General features: G+C 41.4%; 2 protein-coding genes across 5 annotated transcripts in view; one reads left to right on the top strand and one right to left on the bottom strand.

Moving 5' to 3' along the window:
• Positions 1-22160, bottom strand: part of HDLBP (high density lipoprotein binding protein) — a 257678-nt gene that overhangs the window by 230608 nt on the left and 4910 nt on the right. The gene's annotated exons all lie outside the window — the stretch shown is intronic.
• On the top strand, positions 38-22067 carry ATG4B (autophagy related 4B cysteine peptidase). Of its 4 annotated transcripts, none has more exons than XM_083506541.1 (13): positions 38-325; positions 6395-6493; positions 7002-7073; positions 9135-9233; positions 9810-9911; positions 11910-11982; positions 12547-12626; positions 13111-13307; positions 13590-13668; positions 14126-14271; positions 14907-14963; positions 17821-17914; positions 20232-22067. In XM_083506541.1, the coding sequence occupies exons 4-13, from the start codon at positions 9173-9175 to the stop codon at positions 20303-20305; spliced, it is 963 nt and encodes a 320-aa protein (XP_083362667.1). In that variant the 5' UTR covers positions 38-325; positions 6395-6493; positions 7002-7073; positions 9135-9172; the 3' UTR covers positions 20306-22067. The 4 variants fall into 4 exon arrangements, 3 of the variants coding, with proteins under 3 accessions (XP_083362667.1, XP_083362666.1, XP_083362668.1); XR_014526949.1 differs by having other exon boundaries at positions 267-421; positions 14126-14479; positions 14826-15669; positions 17735-17914; XM_083506540.1 differs by having other exon boundaries at positions 267-421.

The raw sequence follows: 22160 nt of genomic DNA, 5'->3' as shown, positions 1-22160 counted from the left end.
GGGCGGGGCGTTAAGGTTCCGTACACAAATATGGCGGCCTCCACAGTCTGAGCTTTTTCTATCCTGTGGTGGTTGTACTACTCGGAGAGGTCGGGAGCACATCCTGAAGAAATCAAAGCGCCCCCCACTTCAGAAAGGTGCGAAGTTGGACCTAAAGGAGCCCGTTTGGCAGAGTCACTCTCTCCGTACAGCAAGATGGCGCCTCCCTAGCATCAGGAGGAAGCGATGCGGTGCAGAAGAGCTTGCTGACCTCTTCAGCGAACCTATCCGCCACTCAGATGGGCTGCGAAGAGCTACGCGATTGGGCAAGAGTCGGACAGTCGAGGCGAGTAGGTTAGAGTGCGCCGTTGTGGTGGTCTGTTTCTGTAAGGAGACAGCCGTGGTCGCCCCTGAATCTTGAGCGGGGGCAGAATGGACGCGGGTGAGAGAAGGGAAATGTCTGGGTTACTGGAATGGGGAGGCTATTCGGGGGCCGGCGGGGGGGGGGCTTTCTTTGTGTCTGTGGCTCAGGCGATTGGGGTGTGAAAGGGTGGAGGATCGGTCTGTTTATCAGGAGAAGCTGGTGTTGCGGGATGGGCTAGGGAGAGGGTCGTTCAAAGAGTGGGGAGATGGAAGGGGGGCGCTCTGTGTCGGGGGCACAAGAAGTCGTGTCTCAAAAAAGAGAGGGGGACACACTTCCTTTATAGAAGAGGTCATTGGGTAAAGTTGTTAAAGGGAGTCAGGCAAACGTGGTACTTCGCCTCCCGGTCTCCTTTCTGTGATAGACACACAGCTTGCTATGGCATTGTATGCTATTTATGCATTCCCTGCCCAAGCCAGCCTGTTTTTTGTCTTCCTAGCATTAGCATAGAATGTTGTTTTCAGTCCACAGTGCTGACGCTTCATCACCGGTGGGTGCTGTGACCTAGTGAAATATGCCAGGGTTAAAAGTTTTATGAAGTTGACAAGAACCTGGGAATTAGTGGGAGTTGGTGAAGTTTGCGTGTGAGGCCTTGTAAGCTGAAAGTGTGTTTTTCTTTTTTTGCTCCCCGACATGTTGCTGCAGTGGATTCTCTTTGGGGCATTGTGGAACAGTGTGGCTGCATGACAGCTGGTTATAATACTATGCCAAAGTGCTACAACTAAGATGGAAAAACCGTGAGGATAGTAAAGAATAAGATAGCGAATCAGTAACTCTCTTATTCTTCATCCCCTCCTTGAACTTCCCCAGTAGGTGGAAAAACATGTGATAGTCAAGGACTGAAGTTCTTAACCCCCCCCCACTAAATAAGATAAGTTAAGCAAGTACACACACATTCTTAAATCTGTGTGCCCTACTGAACTTTGTTGAAAGCCCCTAGGTGCCTCCCAGATAACCAATCATTCATGTCTGACAGAAATGCACAGTATTCTACTGGCATACCCCTACTGATCAACTGTCATGTAGTAATCAGTTGTTCTGAATCCATCATGGTATGAAATGTATGGCTCCTAAAACTATACAAATACCCTCCAAAAATATGTGCTCTTTATTTCACCACACCATAGCTCCATGGCAGCCCTATCTTTTGGAATTTTGGTCAAGACATATGAAGTGAAAATAATTAGAATTAGTTGCAATACAGTATTAGAGTCATTTGATTGCAGGTAACCTGTTTCCTTCAGCCAGAATGCTTGAGGGCAACTCAGAATTGTGTCTGTGATCACTTGCCTTGTGGAAGAAGATTCCTAGTTCAGATCAAATTGTTGGCTTTTACTGGCTGTGTATTTGATGTCAGCCACATTTTAAAAATTACATTTGTATTCTCCTGTTCTCTCAGGAGTTCAGAGTGGTATTTTAGTCTCCCAGAAGCCCTGTGAAATGGGCTAGACTGGAAAATAGTAATCTGTCCAGCACTACAGAGTGAGTTTTACAGCTAAATACCAAACTATTAGCACATTTTGTCTTAGTGTGTTTGTGTCTGTGTTTTCTGTTTTTTGATTTTTACAAATACCTGGTGTGTGAAAGCTGTTTCAGGACTATAGTGTGGCAAAGGCATAAAGTCACCCTTTGCTCCATGCCGTGGTTCAGTCCAGCTGGGTGTGTATTGTGTGCAAGCTATTTTTTAAACAGGCATAAAAGAGTTGATGGTGGTAATGTCACGACTACTTTGGCTGTTATTGGGTTTCCCATATCCAACTCTCTAGCCACTGCACCTACTGGCCACCTGTGGAAGGTTATTATTATTATTATTATTATTATTATTATTATTATTATTATTTACAATGTTGCTCTTCTGTTTTCTATTGGTTGGTCACATGCTGAAGTCATGCAAAAGGGCACCCTGGGGCTTTTTTGTTTGTGGGTTTGGTGGTGGTAAATTTTAAAAAGATTTTCCCCAATTTCATCCCAGTCATATTTTGACATATTTAAGAGTTGGGGTTTATCTCCAGTGCCTTAACACTAACCAATAATTTGCTTACTTTCTTGAAACTGGCACTATGATAAACACTTTATTTTAACATCGGTTGCTAAGGATCAGTTGCCCAAGAAGTTGCTCTTGAGCTAGTGAAGTGACGGCTCAGTAATTGAGGTTGCTTTCTTTATTGTAGCTTGGCATTCCAGAAACACTAACAGTTTATTTTGTTCTGATCTTTGACTATAATCATTGAGAAATGAATAAGATTTTCTCATTACTAAGAGTCTTAACAATGGCCATTCTTTATCAAGCCTGGCCATTCTAGTTGTGGAAGTTGCAAAGCAGATAGAACAAGTGGTTTTGAGTTTTTTCATGGTGCCTTGGTTCACAGACAGCTGTGAGAATGATGTACCATTTCCCAGAGTGTAATGGCAGTTCCTTGTTATATTTCATTTTTTGTCCTTCCTTTGACATGTAATATAGAATCATTTGTCTGTAAAAATGATGGCTGTGTCCGGATAGGCGATATAAACTTCTCCTGCTTTGACCAGTAAAAATAACTGTGCATGAATAGCCTATAATGGTGGTAATTGTCCTGAGTTATTTATTTATTCTTGGATTTGCTTCCTATGGAACTTATTGAAGCGATTTCACAACACAATAAAAACAGTTAAAACAATTGCATATATAAAACAATTTCAAATAAATTCAGATACTGACAATGGGGACTCTGCCTGTCTGATATATAATGGGAGGGATTTCCAAAAGGTAGGTGCTGCCATATTAAATGTCCAGTTCTGGCACTGTGTGAAACACCCTTCCTGATAAGATGGCATCTCTTTGTTTTAAGTCACTTTGAGTCACTTTTGTGAAAACAACAAATATTGATGGGGGTAAATAAACTGGATGCTTTCTTTGCCGGTTTGTGACTATCTACTACTATTACTACTAATTTTATTATTTGTATGCCACCCACCTGACTGGGTTTCCCCAGCCATTCTGGGTAGCTCCCAACAGAAAAATATAAATACGTTAAACCATCAAACATTAAAAACTTTCAATAATAAACGTCCAGAATAGAGAAAACTATGTTGACTGCATTACAAATCTGGACTTCCTGATTGCTTCCACTTTGTTAAAACTATGTTTGTGAGAGTCCTATCTCCTTTGGATGAAAGAAAGTATGGTGATATAATATATGAGGTGCCAGTTGAAGGAATAACAAAAATAGATAGTAAACAAACATGAGTGAAGATCATAGAATAGAAATAATAATACTTACAGTACGTGGCTTCTGGTGAGAGGAGGGGGGATTTTACTCTCCCTTTTATGGATGTCAATGTGCTCATTGCAAAATAAATCAAATAATTATATTTAATTTATTTCCCGCCCAAATATTCTAATTTTTTTTGGGAGGGGATAAAATAAATATAATCAGCAGCAGCAGCAGGTTGCCATCTCCTAGAGATCTCCTGGATGATCTTTTAGCTTTCTATGTATAGTTGAGTCCTTTTGATTGCTTTTCTGACTCCTTGCCACAGTTAATTGACAAGAGTTTTTCCTTGTACTGCACACTTGGTAAGGTTGCCGGAAGTTATTTGTTCCAGAGGAGCCCCATAGAAGTCAACAGATGAAAGATACTGCAGCTGGCACAACAAGCTAATAATCTAAACCATGTGCCTGTCTACGCTGGGACCATCTTTCTGCTGCTTATCATCATACTAACTTGACCACAGTATTATGTGGTTTATAATATATATCAATCTTGATATTGAAACATCTTAATGCAGAGGAATTATTGATATGTGACTTGATGAGCATCCTCACTGTCTGGGAACAGAATATAATAAGCAAGCAGTGGGGCATGATGCCCTCTTAAAGTAAGGCTGCAGAGCATGTGAAATTTGAACTGAATGTATGATCTGGAGATCTATTGATTTTTTTTTTTTTGACTACACAAAATGAAGAAGGTCAAGGAGAGAAAGATGTGACATTGAGGTGCATATTTGCTTCAGAACCTTTATTTGTTCATGTTGATTCAGATTCCTAGAAATGGGTTGTATGGTTCCTTTGGTGTTGCTACAGAGGCATTGAATTTTCTCTTTTTATAGATTTCAGCCTCCTGCTACTTGTTCATCGTGTTACTTTTAGTGTTGCAGATATGAGTAAATTGGGGAAAGGTTACATTTGTTTATCAGATTTATTTCTTGCCCCTCATCACATTGGATCCCAGGATAGGCTGCAACAATATAAAATACAATATGTCAATAGAATACAGTTGAAAAGCATTTAAACAGGTCCATCTCTCATGTAAACACCAATATACTCAGGTGGCTTAGACAAGTGGTTCTCAGAGTGGGTGGCAGGCATGCCAACTCCTAGGGGTTGGAAGTGTTTTCAACTCCCTCTAAAACAGCTGGCAGGGGGCTGTGCCCCCTCCATGCTGAGCGGGTAGAGGAGGCCGAGTGAGGAGCCAAGCGTGGCTGGTTCCTCCTGAGCATGAGAAAGGAAGCCATGCCACACTGGGCTCTGCCTTCTCCTGTCAATGCAACGTGTCCATGATGTCACACACTTGCAGTGTGCACTGGGGCCCCTCAGTCTTAAGTGCAAGGCGGTACCCACCCGGGAGGGCAGTGGGATTACCTGGGGGGGGGCACAAGAGGCAGGGGCACTGCAGGTGTAAATGACTATCAGCCTTTGAAAAGCTGGTATCTTTGGATCAGGGTCGTCAATTTTGCCGACTTAATTAAACTACATATTTTCAGTTGGATTTTGAATAAATGTGCAGTTGTTACTGTTTGAATTTTATTGTGCGAGTATCTTCTTTAGTGGGTCGTGCAAACTGCTATTCTGAATAATGCTTTTTATGGGATAAGATAAGGGACACTGGAGAGGAGTTTTTAGAACCAAGGGGGAGCCGAGAAAACATTTGGGAAACACTACTTAGAGGAAGAGTTCTGTCTTCAACTGGTACCACAAAACAGGCAAAGTAAACACCAGCCAAGCTTCAAGAGAAGAGTGTTCCACAACCAGGACACCATTGCTAAGAAGGCCCTCTGGCAGTGTAGCGTGGAATAAGTGTTGGAGTGTCTCTTTTGCTCCCAATAAAAGTGAAATGTAAGACAGGTTCCTAATCTGTAAATCGGGAGTGAAATAGCACTTCTGGGGATGAGGGAGTCTTCCTTGCAGCCTAAAACCCTGAAGGGTTATGAGGAGTGAAGTGTGTAAATTTTGAAAATTGCATAAAATTATTCTCGTCTAACTCAAGGAACGTTGTAGCCTTCAGCTTTTCCCCTCTGAGTTGTTCTTGCTCTGTTACTTTATTTCCTGTTGCTCCTCCTATCTTTGTTGTTCTTTCTCTAAAAAAACTGAAACCGAAAAAAGGCATGCAGGTGGTGGCCTTGGTGTGACCCACTGGTTGAAAACCACTTGAGAACGTACAATGAAAGACCAGAATCTAGATGCATCCAGTAAGTGGCTGGATTCCAGCAGAGTATCTATCTTGGCAGACAGTGAACAGAAAATTCAGCTTGACATGGAGCAATGTGTGTCATGTTGTTCGAAAATTGGCTACTGGTTCTTTTGCTGTGTGTTTGGGTGTGAATAATGGTCACCCCCACTATTGGCTTGTCTTGTATCTACGTATGCTGGAAAAGGAAGAAATGAAATGTTGAGGTTTTAAGATTAGTGATGGGCAGATCAGTTCATAAGCATGCATTTATCAATCCATTCTTTTCTATATTGGTGTGGTGCTTTTTTAAAATCTGTATGAAAATGTACATTTAAATATGGACTTTTGAACTTATTTTCTCCCAAAATATATTTATAAATGTGCATTTTATCTGAAACCACACGTTTAAAAAAAATCATTTTAATACCTCTTTGAGTAAGGAAACTGCATTGCAAAAATTTGGTAGGTATAACCTCCAAACCTTAGCTACGTGTTGATCCTTACATGCAGGGACAAAAGCCTCAAAAGATTAGTGACGGTCTTGTGTATTTTTGTTTTTGAACAGCTACTCTCACGTACGATACTCTCAGGTTTGAGTATGAAGACTTCCCGGAAACCAAAGAGCCTGTTTGGATCCTAGGGAGAAAATATAGTGTATTAACAGGTATTTGAAGGGCTATAAATACTCCAGTCAGCTGTGTTGCTAACTCTACTTTTTGAAGGCTTGGGGTATATGTTTGTGGCTTTGATTTAACAGCTTGCCTTTCTCTTTTCCCTTCTTAACCACCTCCATTGAATATTCATAGAGAGAGCAGTCATCATTCAAATACAGATGTGCAGTCCACCCTCATTTCCCTGAATGAGCTTAGGCTCTGGAATCTAAAGGCTAAAATAAAGAGAGAGAGAGCTCCCAATAAAAGATGAAATGTTAATGTGTATTCTCCCACATGCATACTGTATTAGTCTTGGCTTAGTTGTCTTGTACCTTTTGTAGTCTGTAGTCCAGAGAGCTGATGAACTTAAAAAGTTCCTTAACCTCCCTAAAAGGAACCACTTTTTTTAAAAAAAACTTCTCTTGGTTTGGTTAATTAATTCAGTGACAGTACCACTGAATCAGCACAGTGTCAACGCACTTCCAGAAAAAATGACATTTGGTGTTTTCACTTCTTTAGAGAAAGAGGAGATCCTGTTAGACGTGACCTCTCGTCTTTGGTTCACATACAGAAAAAGCTTTCCTGCCATTGGTAAGTAGGAGAGTTCATTCACTATGTTACACCATAAATGAAGCTGGTTTATTTCTTAGTACCCAATTGCCCCTTAGCCCAGTGATGACAGCAGGGATCATGTGTTGAGTTGTGCTACCAAAATCTGAAAGCCCTGTTCTGCTCATTGGAGGGTGGCATAGAAGCATGTTGCTCTGCTAGGTTCTGGAAAGCAACTTTACTTCTTCCTCTGTTCTAATGTGACATTTGATTCTATTTCTGGTATTCATAGAAAAAGGAAATGTGCTCCCACCTTGAAAACAGGAAACACAAAAAAATGCAGAAGTTGAAAAATACAAAGGAAACTTGTTTTGGAGGGCGGGTGTGTGATGCTTAGAAGTCTATCCCCAGAATAATTTATTTGTTGCATACCTGTATACCCATACCCTGGGGTCACTTGTTGGGCGAAAGGTGGATTAGAGATGAAAAGAAACATGAAATAGATCAATACTTGACTGGCAAAAGAGGAAAAAAACTTATATTAGTTAAAACAATTCGACAATATGTTACTTTCAATAACATTGCTATTGGATTTTTAAAAAAAATGTTCTGGAAGCCAAAGTTGATAGTTCTAAAGAATGCTGAGGATGGAGAGAATTTTCAAGAAGGTAACAACCCACTCCATTTTAAGGTGTTAAAAATAATAATTAAAAGTATAGGTGGAAATTAATGTTTTCTTATAGGGTTAGGGTTACATGGAAAGCATTATACTGAGTCAGACCTTTGGTCTATCTAGCTCACTAATGTCTACACTGATTGGCAGTGTAGTGTGTTCTAGACAGAGGACATTCCCAGCTCTACCAGGAGATACCATGGATTGATTCTGGGACCCTCTGCATATAAAGATATTCTACCACTGAATTAGGGCAGTGTGTGAAACTCCCATTGTTCTAGGTGCATTTTGCGACTGGGAATTTCATTAGTGTGAGCAGTTTCTGAGCTCTGGGCGCAGTACTGCACCTAAGATTTCGGATTAAAACTGCAGAATAGAAGGAAAGGAGCGCCTTTTTCAGCCTCCCTTACTTCCAGTCTTCTTCTCTGAAGACTGGAGAAGAGACCCTCTTAAGAATATTAGGAGGTGGGCAGGGGAAGGACTAGACTAGGGGTAGGCAACCTAAGGCCTGTGGGCCGGATGCGGCCCAATCGCCGTCTCAATCCGGCCTGCGGATGGTCCGGGAATCAGTATGTTTTTACATGAGTAGAATGTGTCCTTTTATTTAAAAAGCATCTCTGGGTTATTTGTGGGGCCTGCCTGGTGTTTTTACATGAGTAGAATGTGTCCTTTTATTTAAAATGCATCTCTGGGTTATTTGTAGGGCATAGGAATTCCTTCATTTTTTCCCCAAAATATAGTCAGGCCCACCACATGGTCTGAGGGACGGGGGACCGGCTCACGGCTGAAAAAGGTTGCTGACCCCTGGACTAGACCATGCGAAAAATGAGCATAATACTTTAGCTGCCGTTCATTCATTTTCAGCTTTGTATTCTTGTTATGAAAAAGAGTGCCTAGACATTCTGTTGTTGCGCCTATAAGCTAGGTTTAAGCTGCCATTTAGCTCCTAGCTTTCATATCTCAGTTTCTAACACTAAATTAGGGTCATTCCCCTTCTCCTAAGTTATGACCATGGGGGATTGGGACGTTCAGTTTGTATACTTAGACGTTGTTCTTATAATGGCTACAAAATATCTGTAGCTCTTTTTCCAATACTATGTGTAATCCGGGTTCAATTCAATAAAAACATGTGTGTATGTGTGTTACATAAATATATTTTACTTCCTCTAATTTTTGCATTTATTTTTCTGAGCTGAAGAGAAGACCAGTATGATACAGTGCTGTCCTATGAATGCCAATGCAGAAATAAATCATACTGTGTTCAGTGGGTCTTAACCCCAACAAATGTAAATAGGATTACAGCCATAGCCGGGTTTCTGGGCTTTCCAACCTATGCCTGCTCAGGTATACAGCAAAAATCACATTGCCCCACACCACATATGCCACACGTGCCACTATGGTGGGTTTCTGTTTTTTCTTTTTGGTTGCAGGGGGAACAGGTCCTACATCTGACACTGGCTGGGGCTGCATGTTAAGGTGCGGTCAGATGATCTTTGCTCAGGCCTTGGTTTGCAGACACTTAGGCAGAGGTAAGTCAAATCCCCCCCCAAAACAAATGAATATGGTACTGTGACAATGTGATATGTTTGTGTGTTCAGATACCAAAAGGGCCTTTTAAAAACTGCATTTAAACTGTGAAGAACTGGACAATAAAGCTGTCCCTAAATATAATATTCCAGTTCATCCTTAGTAGCACCACCTCCTTCATAATAGATAATATGTTGGGTAAAAGTGCAATTCACAAGGGACATGCTAACCTACAGTTATTTTGGTGGTGGGTCAACTTGCTTGCTCCTTGCAGTGTGAAGTGTTTTTTGAGCATGGATTTGTCACAGTAGGAATAAATCGTTGCTGTTAGTGCTACATGACAGGAATGCAAGTAAACACTCAACTGGAGGGTGTTAAAACAAGATTGAGGTGTCTTTCGCTACTCAGAGACCAGACTGGAAAGTAAAATGTTGATTTTGCTTTCCTTTTCTTTGCCAAACGGTTTTGTTTAATAGTTCGGGATTATAGTCTTCAATATTCTTTGTCATTTTTTGTGATGTTGTGGAAACAAATAATGTGTGGAGTTGAGAAAATTGATTAGATCTTCTATATCTCAGATTGGAGGTGGGTGAAAGGGAAGAAGCAAATGGAAAACTATTACAATGTTCTAAATGCCTTCATTGACAAAAAAGACAGCTACTACTCAATCCACCAAATAGGTAAGATGGATACCTATGCTGTGTTTCTATGCCTTCCTTGCAATAAGGAGTTCCCAATTATTATTATTTTTTTGAGGGAAACTACTTATAAATTGCACTGTCAACTATATACTAAGAATGTGGACTGTGTTTAGACAGTAAACTCATGCCAACTAATGAGGACAATGGTATAGTCAAAGCATCTGTTGCTGTTGCTGTAAATGAACAAAACAACATATGTTGTTTGTGCTGTTCAGAAAGAGAGGTCGTTATGTGAGCTTTGGAGGAGGAGGAGGAAACATGGTGATGGAGGTGATTCAGATTTCACATTTTATGGAACTAGGTGATCTAGATGTGGGCCATTTCAGAATTATGCTTATTTCTATAATAGTGCAATCCTATACATATCTACTCAGAAGTAAAAACCATTGGGCTCAGTGGGGCTTTCTACCAGGTGCATAGAACTGTTCCTGAAGTCTTACTTGTCAGTGAGTTACCTGTATTTTTCCTTTGTAGCTCATGTGGACAACACTAGAGCCCTTGCAATTAGACTTTTTTCATTTCCTATTGTAAATCTTGTCCCAGAGAAGAAGGCTCTAATCAAGAGATTTTACTCTGCAGAGTAGGCTACTGTACAGTGAGATAGACCTTCAACTTCCTTTCATCTCTAACAATACAAACAAGATCTCCTGGCACATCTACTTCACAGAATGTGGAGTGAAATGCACACAAAGTGAAACCCAGTGAGACTTTCCTGAATAGCCTTCTATTCAAAATCTTCACGCTTCTTCTGCGCTGAGCAATCAAATTACTAGGGAGCCATTAGAAATTTATTTGTTTTTAATTTTTAAAAGGTCCACTGTGGTTTGACCTTTGATATTGCCCTAATATTGTCCTGCTCACAAACAAACAAATGAAGACAATGGTATATTTTTTAAAAATAAATGTGTGTTTTATATCTGATGCCAGAGAACAACTCTTGCTGAATGTTTTCACTAGACAAAGTCCCTTGTGGGTCTGCCTCTGACAGCTGTATATATCACCTAAATGGCCTTGTGAATCCACTTTTGGATGGTTGGACCTCCTCCATATTTAGTGACTGTAGGCACCCTCAACTTCATTAGGAATCACAATTAAATTAAAATCCTGGTTTTAGCATAACGAGCAGTCTGATACTATGCATGCTTACTGAGAAGTAAATCCCACTAAGTTAAGTCTGCTGATGCTGTGGTCCTATACTAATTTATCCAAGTAAATAAGCCTCCTGAAAATAATTAGGATAAGAAAAACAGACAGCGTGACTGTCAACGCCTATTCATATGCTTGACTAAGGTCAAGCAGTTAAAAAGAGTCAATTGATTCTGTGTGTGTGGCACGTTCTAAGATTTTTGAGGACTGCTTAAGAGTAACTAATGAAAAGTCAGGAGTTGCCCCAATGGACATCACAATGATTGGCAGCACCCAAACATATGTAGCAAACACAGAAGTTTTAATGCTTTCAGGGCTAAGGTGCAGAAATGTGTTCTTAGGGATTAATGGAGAAGGCAGGAAACATGTTATAGCCCTGGTCTCCAAATATGCCAAGCAGCTGCAATATGATTTAAGGAGAACTGTGGGTTCTTGGCATCTCTCAAAATCTGGTGAACAGAATGGTTTTTCCAACAACAAAAACTGTGTCAGATTATTATGGCTTTCCCCATGGAAGCACATTTTTGGTACTTTCCTGGATGCTTCTGGAGATGTCTTGTGCATTACGGAGTATGAGCATTTCTCCCCCACTTTTTAATACCTAAATCATTTCAATAGAGATTAGAACGCTTTTCCTAAGCCTTCTAATATGCCTTATTTAAAGGAGTATGCATATTGTTGCTTGATGCATTTTGCAATTATTTCACGGCCCTTTGGCTCCAGAGAGGTGGCAAAATCTAAGTATCTGCTAACTAATTGAAGTACCCATAGTGTTTCAGAAAGAGCCTTGGCTGAAATTATGGACCAATTATGATTTGTTTGCTGTTGCAGCCCAGATGGGAGTTGGAGAGGGGAAATCCATAGGCCAGTGGTATGGACCAAACACAGTTGCACAAGTACTCAAGTAAGTGCTCAGTGAATCCAACTGTCCTGGGTATTATTATTTTTTAGTACACAAAACTCTTAGTAATTGTTACTGTGCTAAAAATTAGAATTATTTACCTTGGATCGAATGATTAGAAAACATTTATCCAAATCAACACACATATATGCAGTTCTGACTTACACCATATCACAATCTGTATTTTGTATTGAGTTAGTGGAAGGGGTGATTGAGGTTAGGGTTCCATATAAGTAAAGAGTCTATGGGGAAGGCGGATAGCACTATGTAGATATTCTGCCTCACTGGTTATTAGAAGGCCAGCCTAGATCATGTCTCATCTCTGACCTTTTACTATGATGTTTGTATTTTATACACACGGGAAACATCTCCTGTGAAATAAGAGCTGCCAAAATTTGCTCGCTAAAATAATATGAAAAATAAGGCTTGGGATACTATATTTGCTACATGACTACCACCGGGTAGCAATCTGGATTTCCAAAGTGTTCTAAACCCTTGATGTAGTAGCAGATTCTCCTTTCTCTAATGCATTTGCCTCTAACTTTCTTCTTGTACTCTTCCTTCTAGAAAACTTGCCACTTTTGATACGTGGAGCTCCTTGGCAGTGCACATAGCCATGGACAATACTGTTGTGATGGAGGAAATTAGTAAGTGTTTCCTTTGTGGGGCTGTGTTGTCTTTTTGATGAAATAAATTTATATGGAATGGAATGGAACGGAACTGTGGAGTGTCTCTGTTACAGCAATGCTTCCTGACTCTCATGGGGATGTGCTTTAGAACCCAACCAGAAAAGACAAATGAGTACAATTAACTTTCATCATTTCAGATTGTAAAGTGAAACTGATTCTTAACTATGAACAAGGGCACTTCCTTTAAAGAGGGGGAAATTTTTTACAAATATCAGACCGCTGACTAATTTAGGTGGGGCATGTTAGAGGTGGGTGCCTGAAATAGGACAAGAGCAGAAATCTTCTCGAGTGCTTTCATATTGTGCTTGGAGGAAAGTGGAAAGTTTAGGTCCTATTGTTGGTGCCCCGACTCTTAGATTCTATGAACGCAAAGGATGGTTTTTTGGCAGCTATTTGAGACTTTTCATGAAAGTGTTTCTGTTTATGACTTATCTCTTCATAGGAAGGCTGTGCAAGCTCAGCTGTCCATGTCCTGGGGCTTCAGCATTTCCTGCTGCAGAATCGGACTTGCTTTCCAATGGTTATCCAGATGGAGCAGAATGTATGGACAGGCTATTGTCCTGGAAACCTTTGGTGCTCCTGATACCTCTTCGCCTTGGTCTCACAGACATCAATGAAGCCTACATTGAAACACTGAAGGTAGAGGGGGAAATTACTTACCAGAGAGCAGAACCTGTTTATGAGTGGATATTCCTAAATTGTGCTGTCAATTACCTTGCTCCTTGCAAATCTTGTGCACTGCGGTGGTCCTCCCTTGCGGCAGAACATTTGTTCTAAAAATGACTGTTCTGCTGCCTTTTCCTGAATAATCTGCAGGCCAGCATGTGTCTCCATGTTTCTAAACACAGATTGTTCTTTACTTGGGTAGATTTTCCAGTTTATGCCAGCTGATATGTGACTCATTGCCTGTCTGTTTTCCAGCACTGTTTTATGATGCCTCAGTCCTTAGGAGTCATTGGAGGAAAACCTAATAGTGCTCATTATTTCATTGGATATGTAGGTGAGTAACTGTCATCAGTGAGTACATCAGTGGGTTACCTAGCTAAATTTTGGGAGTACAGGTATAAGCCTTCCAAGGGAGCAACTTTATCAGATGCACATTGCCATGTCACATGGCACGCCTTGCCATTAAAGAAGAATGCTTTGCTAAATAACAAATCTTTGTGTATCATTTTGGTTTAGATAAAGTATTAATTGTTGAGAAATAGAGTCAATGCTTCCCCCACCTTCTGAAAAATAGGTGGTACCCCCTGAAAAAAATCACTGAATTGAGTGGTCCCTCGTGCATTACCATCTTACGCCATTTTTCACTGTTTCCTTTTGCAAGTATTTAAGACCTCTCTGACTTTCCCATTCCTGATCTTCCCGAAATGTAGCAACAGCGTACATCTGATCCATTCTCTTCCCTTGGGAAGTCTAATATTGTATTTCTTTTTATGGTGTCTATTTTTGTCTAGGTGAAGAATTAATCTATCTTGACCCACACACTACTCAGCCTGCAGTGGAGCCCATGGAGAGTGGCCACATCCCTGATGAGAGTTTCCACTGTCAGCATCCACCCTGCAGAATGAGCATTGCAGAGCTTGATCCTTCAATTGCAGTGGTGAGTGTGTGCACCTGCTGTGAACTTTCACGTTGTGAGACAGCTGTTAACTGTCTTTCAGCTCTCCATTAGTTTCCAGCTGATTCCTCTCCCTACAAGGACAGTGGTGTTGCCTTACCTCCCTCCCATCTTCTCGCTATACTAACCTTTTAGCTGTCAAAATGTGTCTCCTTCTCAAAACATATCCAAGATATATTCATTTACAGTGGTGCCTCGCAAGACGAAAATAATCCGTTCCGCGAGTCTCTTCGTCTAGCGGTTTTTTCGTCTTACGAAGCAACCCTATTAGCGCCTTAGCGGATTAGTGCTATTAGCGGCTTAGCTGATTAGCGGCTATTAAAGGCTTAGCGGCTAAAAGGCTATTAGCGGCTTAGCAGCTTAGAAAAGGGGGGGGAGCGAAAAAAAATTGGAACACTCGCAAGACGTTTTTGTCTTGCGAAGCAAGCCCATAGGGAAATTCGTCTTGCGAAGCAGCTCAAAAACGGAAAACCCTTTCGTCTAGCGGGTTTTCCGTCTTGTGAGGCATTCGTCTTGCGGGGCACTACTGTACACAGAACACAAGACACAATTTTTGCTGATCTTGAAGGCATTTTCTGTTAATGTTAAGCCGATGCAAACTTTGCCTTTCCTTGTAGGGCTTCTTCTGCAACAATGAGGAAGACTTCAATGACTGGTGCCAGCAAGTAAAGAAGGTTTGTCTACAGCAAGTCCTTTGGTAAAAAAGGATAATATGTGTCCAAGAAACTTTTAAAAAATTATAGAAGTGAATTCAGCTTTGACTAATACATTTGAACAGAATCAGCATTAATGCAAAGATGACCATATGATCTTAGCTTGACTTCTTTGAGACCAGGGCCTTCCTTAATAGCCATGTGACCAGCATCTGGGATAGGTCAGGAATGAGGAACCTGTGTTCTTTTAGATTTGCTGGACGCAACTCCCCTTAACCCTGTTCCCTATTAGCCATGCTGACTGGGGCTGATGGCAGTTGGAAGTCCAGCAACATTGAGGAAGCCACAAGTTCCCCATCCCTGGGGCAAAGGAACGTTCAAGTTGTACTTCACTGGGGAAATGTTTCAGCTGCTTCTTTTTAAACCTTTTTGCCTACTGCTCTTCCTGTGAAGTTCCCCGTGAAATATATATTTGTTAATATATTTATTGATCATTTGCGTCTTCCAGGATTTTTTTTTTTTAAGTCATGGTGTTTTGCAAAAGAGCATCTAAGGCTACAATGCTATGCAAGCTTTTAATAATAATCAGCCCAAAATAGGGAATAAGCCCTAATGAATACATCCAAACTTACTTTGAAGTAAACATTCTTTGCATTTCACAGTAAAATATTAAATAAGCAATAGCTTTTAAAATACAAATCCATAAAGTGTGAAGCTGTCTTGCTTAGCATTAATAAAAAAAAATTCCTTCCAGTAGCACCTTAAAGACCAACTAAGTTAGTTCTTGGTATGAGCTTTCGTGTGCATGCACACTTCTTCAGATACACTGAAACAGAAGTTGCCAGATCCTTCTATATAGTGAGAGGGTGGGGAGGGGTATTACTCAGAAGGGTGGTGGGAATGGGTGATTGGCAGATAGCTGAGATGAGCCTGTTGACGACTCTTAACGACTGCAATAGGTCTTACAGGAAAAGGCAAGGGGTGAGAAGGTGAAAAATAGCTAGTCATGTATAATGAGATAAGAATCCAATGTCTCTGTTGAGACCAGGTCTCTCCATGGTTTTAAGTTTGGTAATGAGTTGCAATTCAGCAGCTTCTCTTTCCAGTCTATTTCTGAAACTCCTTTGTAGTAAAACAGCTACTTTGAGATCTTGTATAGAATGTCCTGGGAGATTGAAGTGTTCTCCTACTGGTTTCTCTGTTTTGTGATTCTTGATGTCTGATTTATGTCCGTTTGTTCTTTGGCGTAAGGTTTGGCCTGTTTGTCCAATATAGAGAGCTGAAGGACACTGTTGGCATTTGATGGCATACACAATATTAGACGATGAGCAATTAAATAGTCCCGAGATGGTATGTGTGATGTTGTTGGGGCCAGTAATGGTGTTGTCCGGGTGTATGTGGCAGCAAAGTTGGCATCTGGGTTTATTGCAGGCTCTGGTGCCAGTGTCCGTGTTAAGTCTGGTTGTAGTATTATTGTGGGTTAGGAGTTGTTTAGGATTGGGTGGCTGTCTGTAGGCAATGAAAGGTCTTCCTCCCAGAGCTTGAGAAAGAGAACTGTCATTGTCCAGGAGAGGTTGTAGGTCTCTGATGATGCGTTGTACTGTTTTAACTTGAGAGCTGTATGTGATGACTAGAGGTGTTCTGTTATTTTCTTTTTTGGGTCTGTCTTGCAGCAAGTTCTCTCTGGGTATCAGTCTGGCTCTGTTGATCTGTTGTCTAACTTCATCTGCTGGGTATTTTAGTTCTAAAAAGGTTTGCTGTAGATCTCTTAGGTGAGAGTCTCTGTCTGTAGAATTGGAACAGATGCGGCTGTAACGTAGTGCCTGGCTATATACAATGGACTGTTTGGTATGTTTGGGATGGTAGCTAGAGGCATGTAGATATGTTTGTCGGTCAGTTGGTTTACGGTATAAGGTGGTGTCTATGCGCCCATCCTGTATTTTTATAGTAGTGTCCAAAAAATGTATTTCTTGCATAGATTGATTCATTGTTAGGTTGATTGTGGGGTGAAAATCATTAAATTTCTGGTGAAAGGTGTCCAGGGTCTGTTGACCATGTGTCCAGATGATAAAAATACCGTCAATGTATCGCAGGTACAAGAGAGGTTTGAGTGGGTAGGAGTTTAGGAAACGTTCTAAATCTGCCATGAAGATGTTGGCATACTGTGGGGCCATGCGGGTGCCCATATATGTGCCGCTGATCTGAAGGAACAGGTCATCACCGAATTTGAAGTTGTTGTGGGTAAGGACAAATTGGCAGAGTTTGGTGGCAAGGTCCGCTGTGGTTTTATCTGAAATGGTGTTCCTTATAGCTTGTAAACCATCGTTGTGTGGGATGTTAGTATACAGAGATTCCACAGCCATAGTAGCTAGTATAGTATTGTTGGGAAGATTATTTAAAGATTGTATTTTCCTCAGAAAATCTGTGGTGTCACGTACATAGCTGGGAGCACTGGTGGCATATGGTTTCAGAACAGAGTCCATATAACCGGAGACACCCACTGTAATAGTGCCAATACCTGAAATGATGGGGCGTCCTGGATTTCCTGGTTTGTGTATTTTAGGTAGAAGATAGAAAGTTCCTGGTCGCGGTTCTGTTGGTGTGTTGGTGAGGATCTGTTCTTGGATGTGTGGGGGTAGCTCCTTAACAATCTTGTTCAGTTCTTTCTTGTATTCTTGTGTGGGGTCTGAGTCCAATTTTGTGTAAAAGGCGGTATTGGAAAGTTGTCTGTGAGCCTCCTGAATGTAGTCAGTTTTGTTTATGAATGTAGTCAGTTTTGTTCATTTGCTTAGCATTAACAAGTTATGGTAAACCCTAGGAATACCTTGACTGAGGAATTACCAGCTAGTTGTACACTTTTTCCATTATTTTCCAACAGTTGTCACTGATCAGAGGAGCCCTACCAATGTTTGAACTGGTTGAACACCAGCCTTCGCACTTCTCTAGTCCTGATGTTTTGAATCTTACTCCAGGTAATGCTTGCCTATTTGACTGTTTTTTGGTTACTCCAATTGCATAATTGTTGTGCTAGCTTTTAATTCTTCCTAGCCTAAAGTATATATCCTAGATGAGGCATTCGGCATTGGAAAGCCCACTGAAATTATTCATTTCAGTTGCAGTTTTGGAATGTTTAATCCCATATAGAATCACTATTGAAATGAACATAGTGACCATTTAGGCACATTTTCTTTCATTAGAAGGGATGAGGAGACCAACCTATTTCTTGTCAAAAATATTATGCATACCCTTGTGATACTGGTCTCCCTTCTGGCAAAATGTTAACTAATGCTTTACTTATTTCAGCATTCCTGCTTGTGGGAAAACGTTTACTTTTAAATATTATTTTCTCTGTAACAAATCCCCCTTTCGTTTTTGTTAAATTTATATCCCACTGTTTCTCAAGGTGACTTATGTGGGTCTCCCCCTGCTGTTATTCTCACAACAGCCCTGTGAAGTAGGTTAGAGTTGACTGACTCGAGGTCTTTCTGTGAGCTGCTAGACTGAATGGAAATGTAAACCCTGGTTTGCTAGGTCCTAGGTAACCACTAAACCATACTGGCAGTCTCTCCGAAACTCCTCTCTACAAACTTTAACGGAGAATGTTTGGTAACATTGTCATTACATAATTTTACAGCCGCAATTAATATTTGACAACCAGCATACAATATTTAGTAAATTATAATAATAAGTAACCTCGAGTAGGTAAAAAACCCAAATATTGTTTAATTTTGATGTCACATTTAGAATCTGAATTTTGAGGTGAAACTCCAAATTGTGAAACTTTAAATTTTGTCAAAGGTTTGCGAAAATCCTTATCAGATCTGATTTGAAATTTGCTTCTAATATTTATCATAAAATTATAGCTTGCTTTGTTTGCGTTTATGTTTTTTAGTGTGGTTTCTTCTGTGGTTTCTGTTGGGACTGTTTAACATTTTTTTGCCAGTGCAATGAACTGTGTGTTTCTGTTGCCCACTCATGTCAAACTGGACCTGTTACCGTATTTTTCGCCCTATAGGACGCACTTTTTCCCCTCCAAAAATGAAGGGGTAATGTGTGTGCGTCCTATGGGGCGAATGCAGGCTTTCGCTGAAGCCTGGAGAGCGAGAGGGTCGGTGCGCACTGACCCCTCTCGCTCTCCAGGCTTCAGGAAGCTCTGCGCAACCCTCGGGAGACCGGCTCCGAGGGTTGCGCAGAGCTGCCTGTAGTCCCGGGATCAGCGCAGCTCTCCGCGGCCACCAGGAGCCGGGCGTGAAGTCTCGCCCCGCTCCAGATGGCGGTGCAGAGCTGCCTGCAGTCCCGGGATCAGCGCAGCTCTGCGCGGCCATCGGGAGCGGGGCGCTAAGTCCCGCCCTGCTCCGGATGGCGGCGCAGAGCTGCCTGCAGTCCCGGGATCAGCGCAGCTCTGCGCGGCCATCGGGAGCGGGGCGCTAAGTCCCGCCCTGCTCCGGATGGCGGCGCAGAGCTGCTTGCAGTCCCGGGATCAGCGCAGCTCTGCACGGCCACCGGGAGCCAGGTGCTAAGTCCCGCCCCGCTCCGGATGGTGGCGCAGAGCTGCCTGCAGTCCCGGGATCAGTGCACTTCTCCCCATCGCCAGACCCACAAGCTCGGGGGACAGCAGGGAGGCAGAGCGTGCCTTCCCACTGTTCCCCGACCTGGTTCTTCCAGCCCCGCACCTGGGGCGGAAATAAAAAAAAAATCTTTATTTCCCCCCCAAAAAACTAGGTGCGTCCTATGGGCCGGAGCGTCCTATGGGGCGCAAAATACGGTAAATTAGCTGGACATGATGAATCTCATTGCCAGCTACTTGAGCTTGTTCTCTTTGGATCATAGACAGCATGGCAATGTTGTTGTTTTTTGCATCTAACCCTATACGGGGAATATGGTGAAGATTCACATGTCATTAATAATGTGTCCAGGCACTAATTCACTTTCAAAGCATAGTATTGTGCTTTGTGTAGTATGTATCATGTGTAATATGCAAGGCAACAAACATAGCTATTTCAGGATAAAGAGTGTAGCATCATAGCACTTTAGTATGCTCTCAATCTTCATAGTTAGGGAAATTACAATATTCATTGACGTCTCCCAGGTATAACAGGAACAGAGCCTGTTTGCATTTTATCTGGTCAGTTTTTTTCTTTTACCTGCACAAGCAACTTTCCATAATGTGCTGGTTCCCGAAACAGTCCAGTAGCATTCCTGGTCTTCCTGATAGATCTAGATATATGTGCTGGTGTAAATAATTCCAGGACTATATTAATTATGATTATACCTCTCTTTGCCTTTCAGATTCTTCCGATGCAGACAGACTGGAAAGATTCTTTGATTCAGAAGATGAAGACTTTGAAATCTTATCTCTTTAAAGAACAATAAGAAGCTAACTCTGCCAATTTGTGTTGTGGGGGGAGGGGAGCTCCATGGAGAGCCTAGGGCTACCAGCTTTCATAGGTGCTTGTTGACATCCCTGCCTCCCATCCACCCCAGCATTCTGTGCAGCCTTGGAGCTGAGTGGATTTTTTTTGCAGTGGGATCAAGAAACGGGTCATCATTTAAGGCCTTAATAGATTTAGTCAGGCTTTCTCCGTGCAAGAGTACCTGCAGGAAAAGGAGGCAGTGTTTCCTGGGAGCTGAAGATTATTTTTATGTTAGCAAACCAAAAGGGTGAGCAAGAATAGTAAAAGCCCTTCCGAGTGCTTGGTTCTTACAAGTTCTGTTATTAAGGAAAACTTAAAATCCCATTTTGCTTCTGTCTCACTTTTTGTAGTTTGATGTGGAAACCAGCATAAAACACAGACACCTATCCAATAGCTGTCTCTTTAGCCCAGCAGAATGTGTCCTGTGTAAATTGGGGGGTAAAAGCTCTCACAAGATGATTTGCATCAACTGTTGCTACTCATGCTTTAATTTATCTCGGATTCAGTGCTTCCAGAGAGATGTATTACTGCTTTTAAGTTCCAAAATGGCCCTTCGTTTTAAACTCTCATACTCTGCCCAGTGGTGTCATTCTAGAAATCACGGAATCTCATCATGCATAGCAAATGATACAGTAAGAAGTATGGGTCGAAAATTACAAATATAACTTTTCAGTATAGAGAGTAGGGAGGGCTTGGACAAGTGCTCTCTTTCAGCTTGGAGGCCATTCACAGCACATCCAAAAGGAAGAACTGACAAGTTAACCAGGATATGGCTTCATTAAATATAACCTGTATTTGTTGGGTATTTTTCTATTCCATATTAAAAAATATGGTGGCTGCTATTTAATAAAATGTGGTGGTAGAAACATCCACCAGCTCACTTGAATTGAAAGTACCTCTGCTTCCTTCTCTTGATTCCATCTCTTTGTGTTTAGATTCTGATCATGAAATCTGGAGATTTGTTACATGGATTTAAAATGCTTTGCTTTAATGCCAAAATTGTGATATTAAAAGCCTGGCGTGGTTATTGCCAGAGGCTTGGCCCCCTCTTTCTTTCCCTGGTTTATACACTACACAAGGTTAAGTTTCTCTTGCGTGGTGATGTTCACTTGCTTTTCAGTTTTATGTTGTGACTTGTAAGGTATACTAGTTTCTAAAGAAAAGCTCAGCAAATTCTGGATGCCTTGAAATGTTAATTTACCAGCTCTCAGCTAGGCTGGAAATGGTGGTTGTTGTATTCTTAAAATAGCATTAGAGCTACCTTTGTTTAGAAGAGATGAGAATGGCTGGAGAGGATTCGCCACTCCCCCCCCCACCCCCAAGTATTCACCACCTTTTTGAAATTCAGTCGCTTCATTGATGGATGCTGGAGTTGGCAAATATGTTTACAAAGCATTTTTTCCTGCATTTATCAGCAGTGCTATCAGCCTAAAAGATGGCAGTATAGCCATCTATAAAGTAACTGCATCTAGGGGTAACTGGTCTACTGGTAGTAGGTCGTAGGTCTGATTGCCCCTTAAAGCTGCCAGAAAGCAGAGGTCTGAACCATGATGCTTATTTGTCATTGTTATAACTTGCTGTCTTTCTCTTGCTGTTTCTCCTCTCCTCTTGATCATAGACTTTTGGAGGGAGAGGAGGCAGAGGAAGTGGGGCTGTGCTCCATTCATCAACTGCTTTCAATTTGTATCTGAATAAACCAAGTTAAAAGAAACCTTTGTATTTTTGGTACTTCTGCCCTGCTGAGTCGGAAATGTCAGACTAATTGAAAAGTGGGTCATAACCAAATGCTGTTTGTGACATATTC

This window comes from Podarcis liolepis (assembly GCF_965112155.1).
Source record: "Podarcis liolepis genome assembly, chromosome: 5".
Taxonomy (NCBI): domain Eukaryota; kingdom Metazoa; phylum Chordata; class Lepidosauria; order Squamata; family Lacertidae; genus Podarcis; species Podarcis liolepis.
This window is presented reverse-complemented; position numbering and strand designations above follow the sequence as displayed.

Bases quoted from the DNA above. Each gene is read 5' to 3' on its own strand.
- ATG4B (XM_083506540.1), top strand. The intron at 14,964-17,820 runs GTTTGTCTACAG...ATTTTCCAACAG, and splicing joins GGTGCCAGCAAGTAAAGAAG to TTGTCACTGATCAGAGGAGC. The intron at 17,915-20,231 runs GTAATGCTTGCC...TTTGCCTTTCAG, and splicing joins TGTTTTGAATCTTACTCCAG to ATTCTTCCGATGCAGACAGA.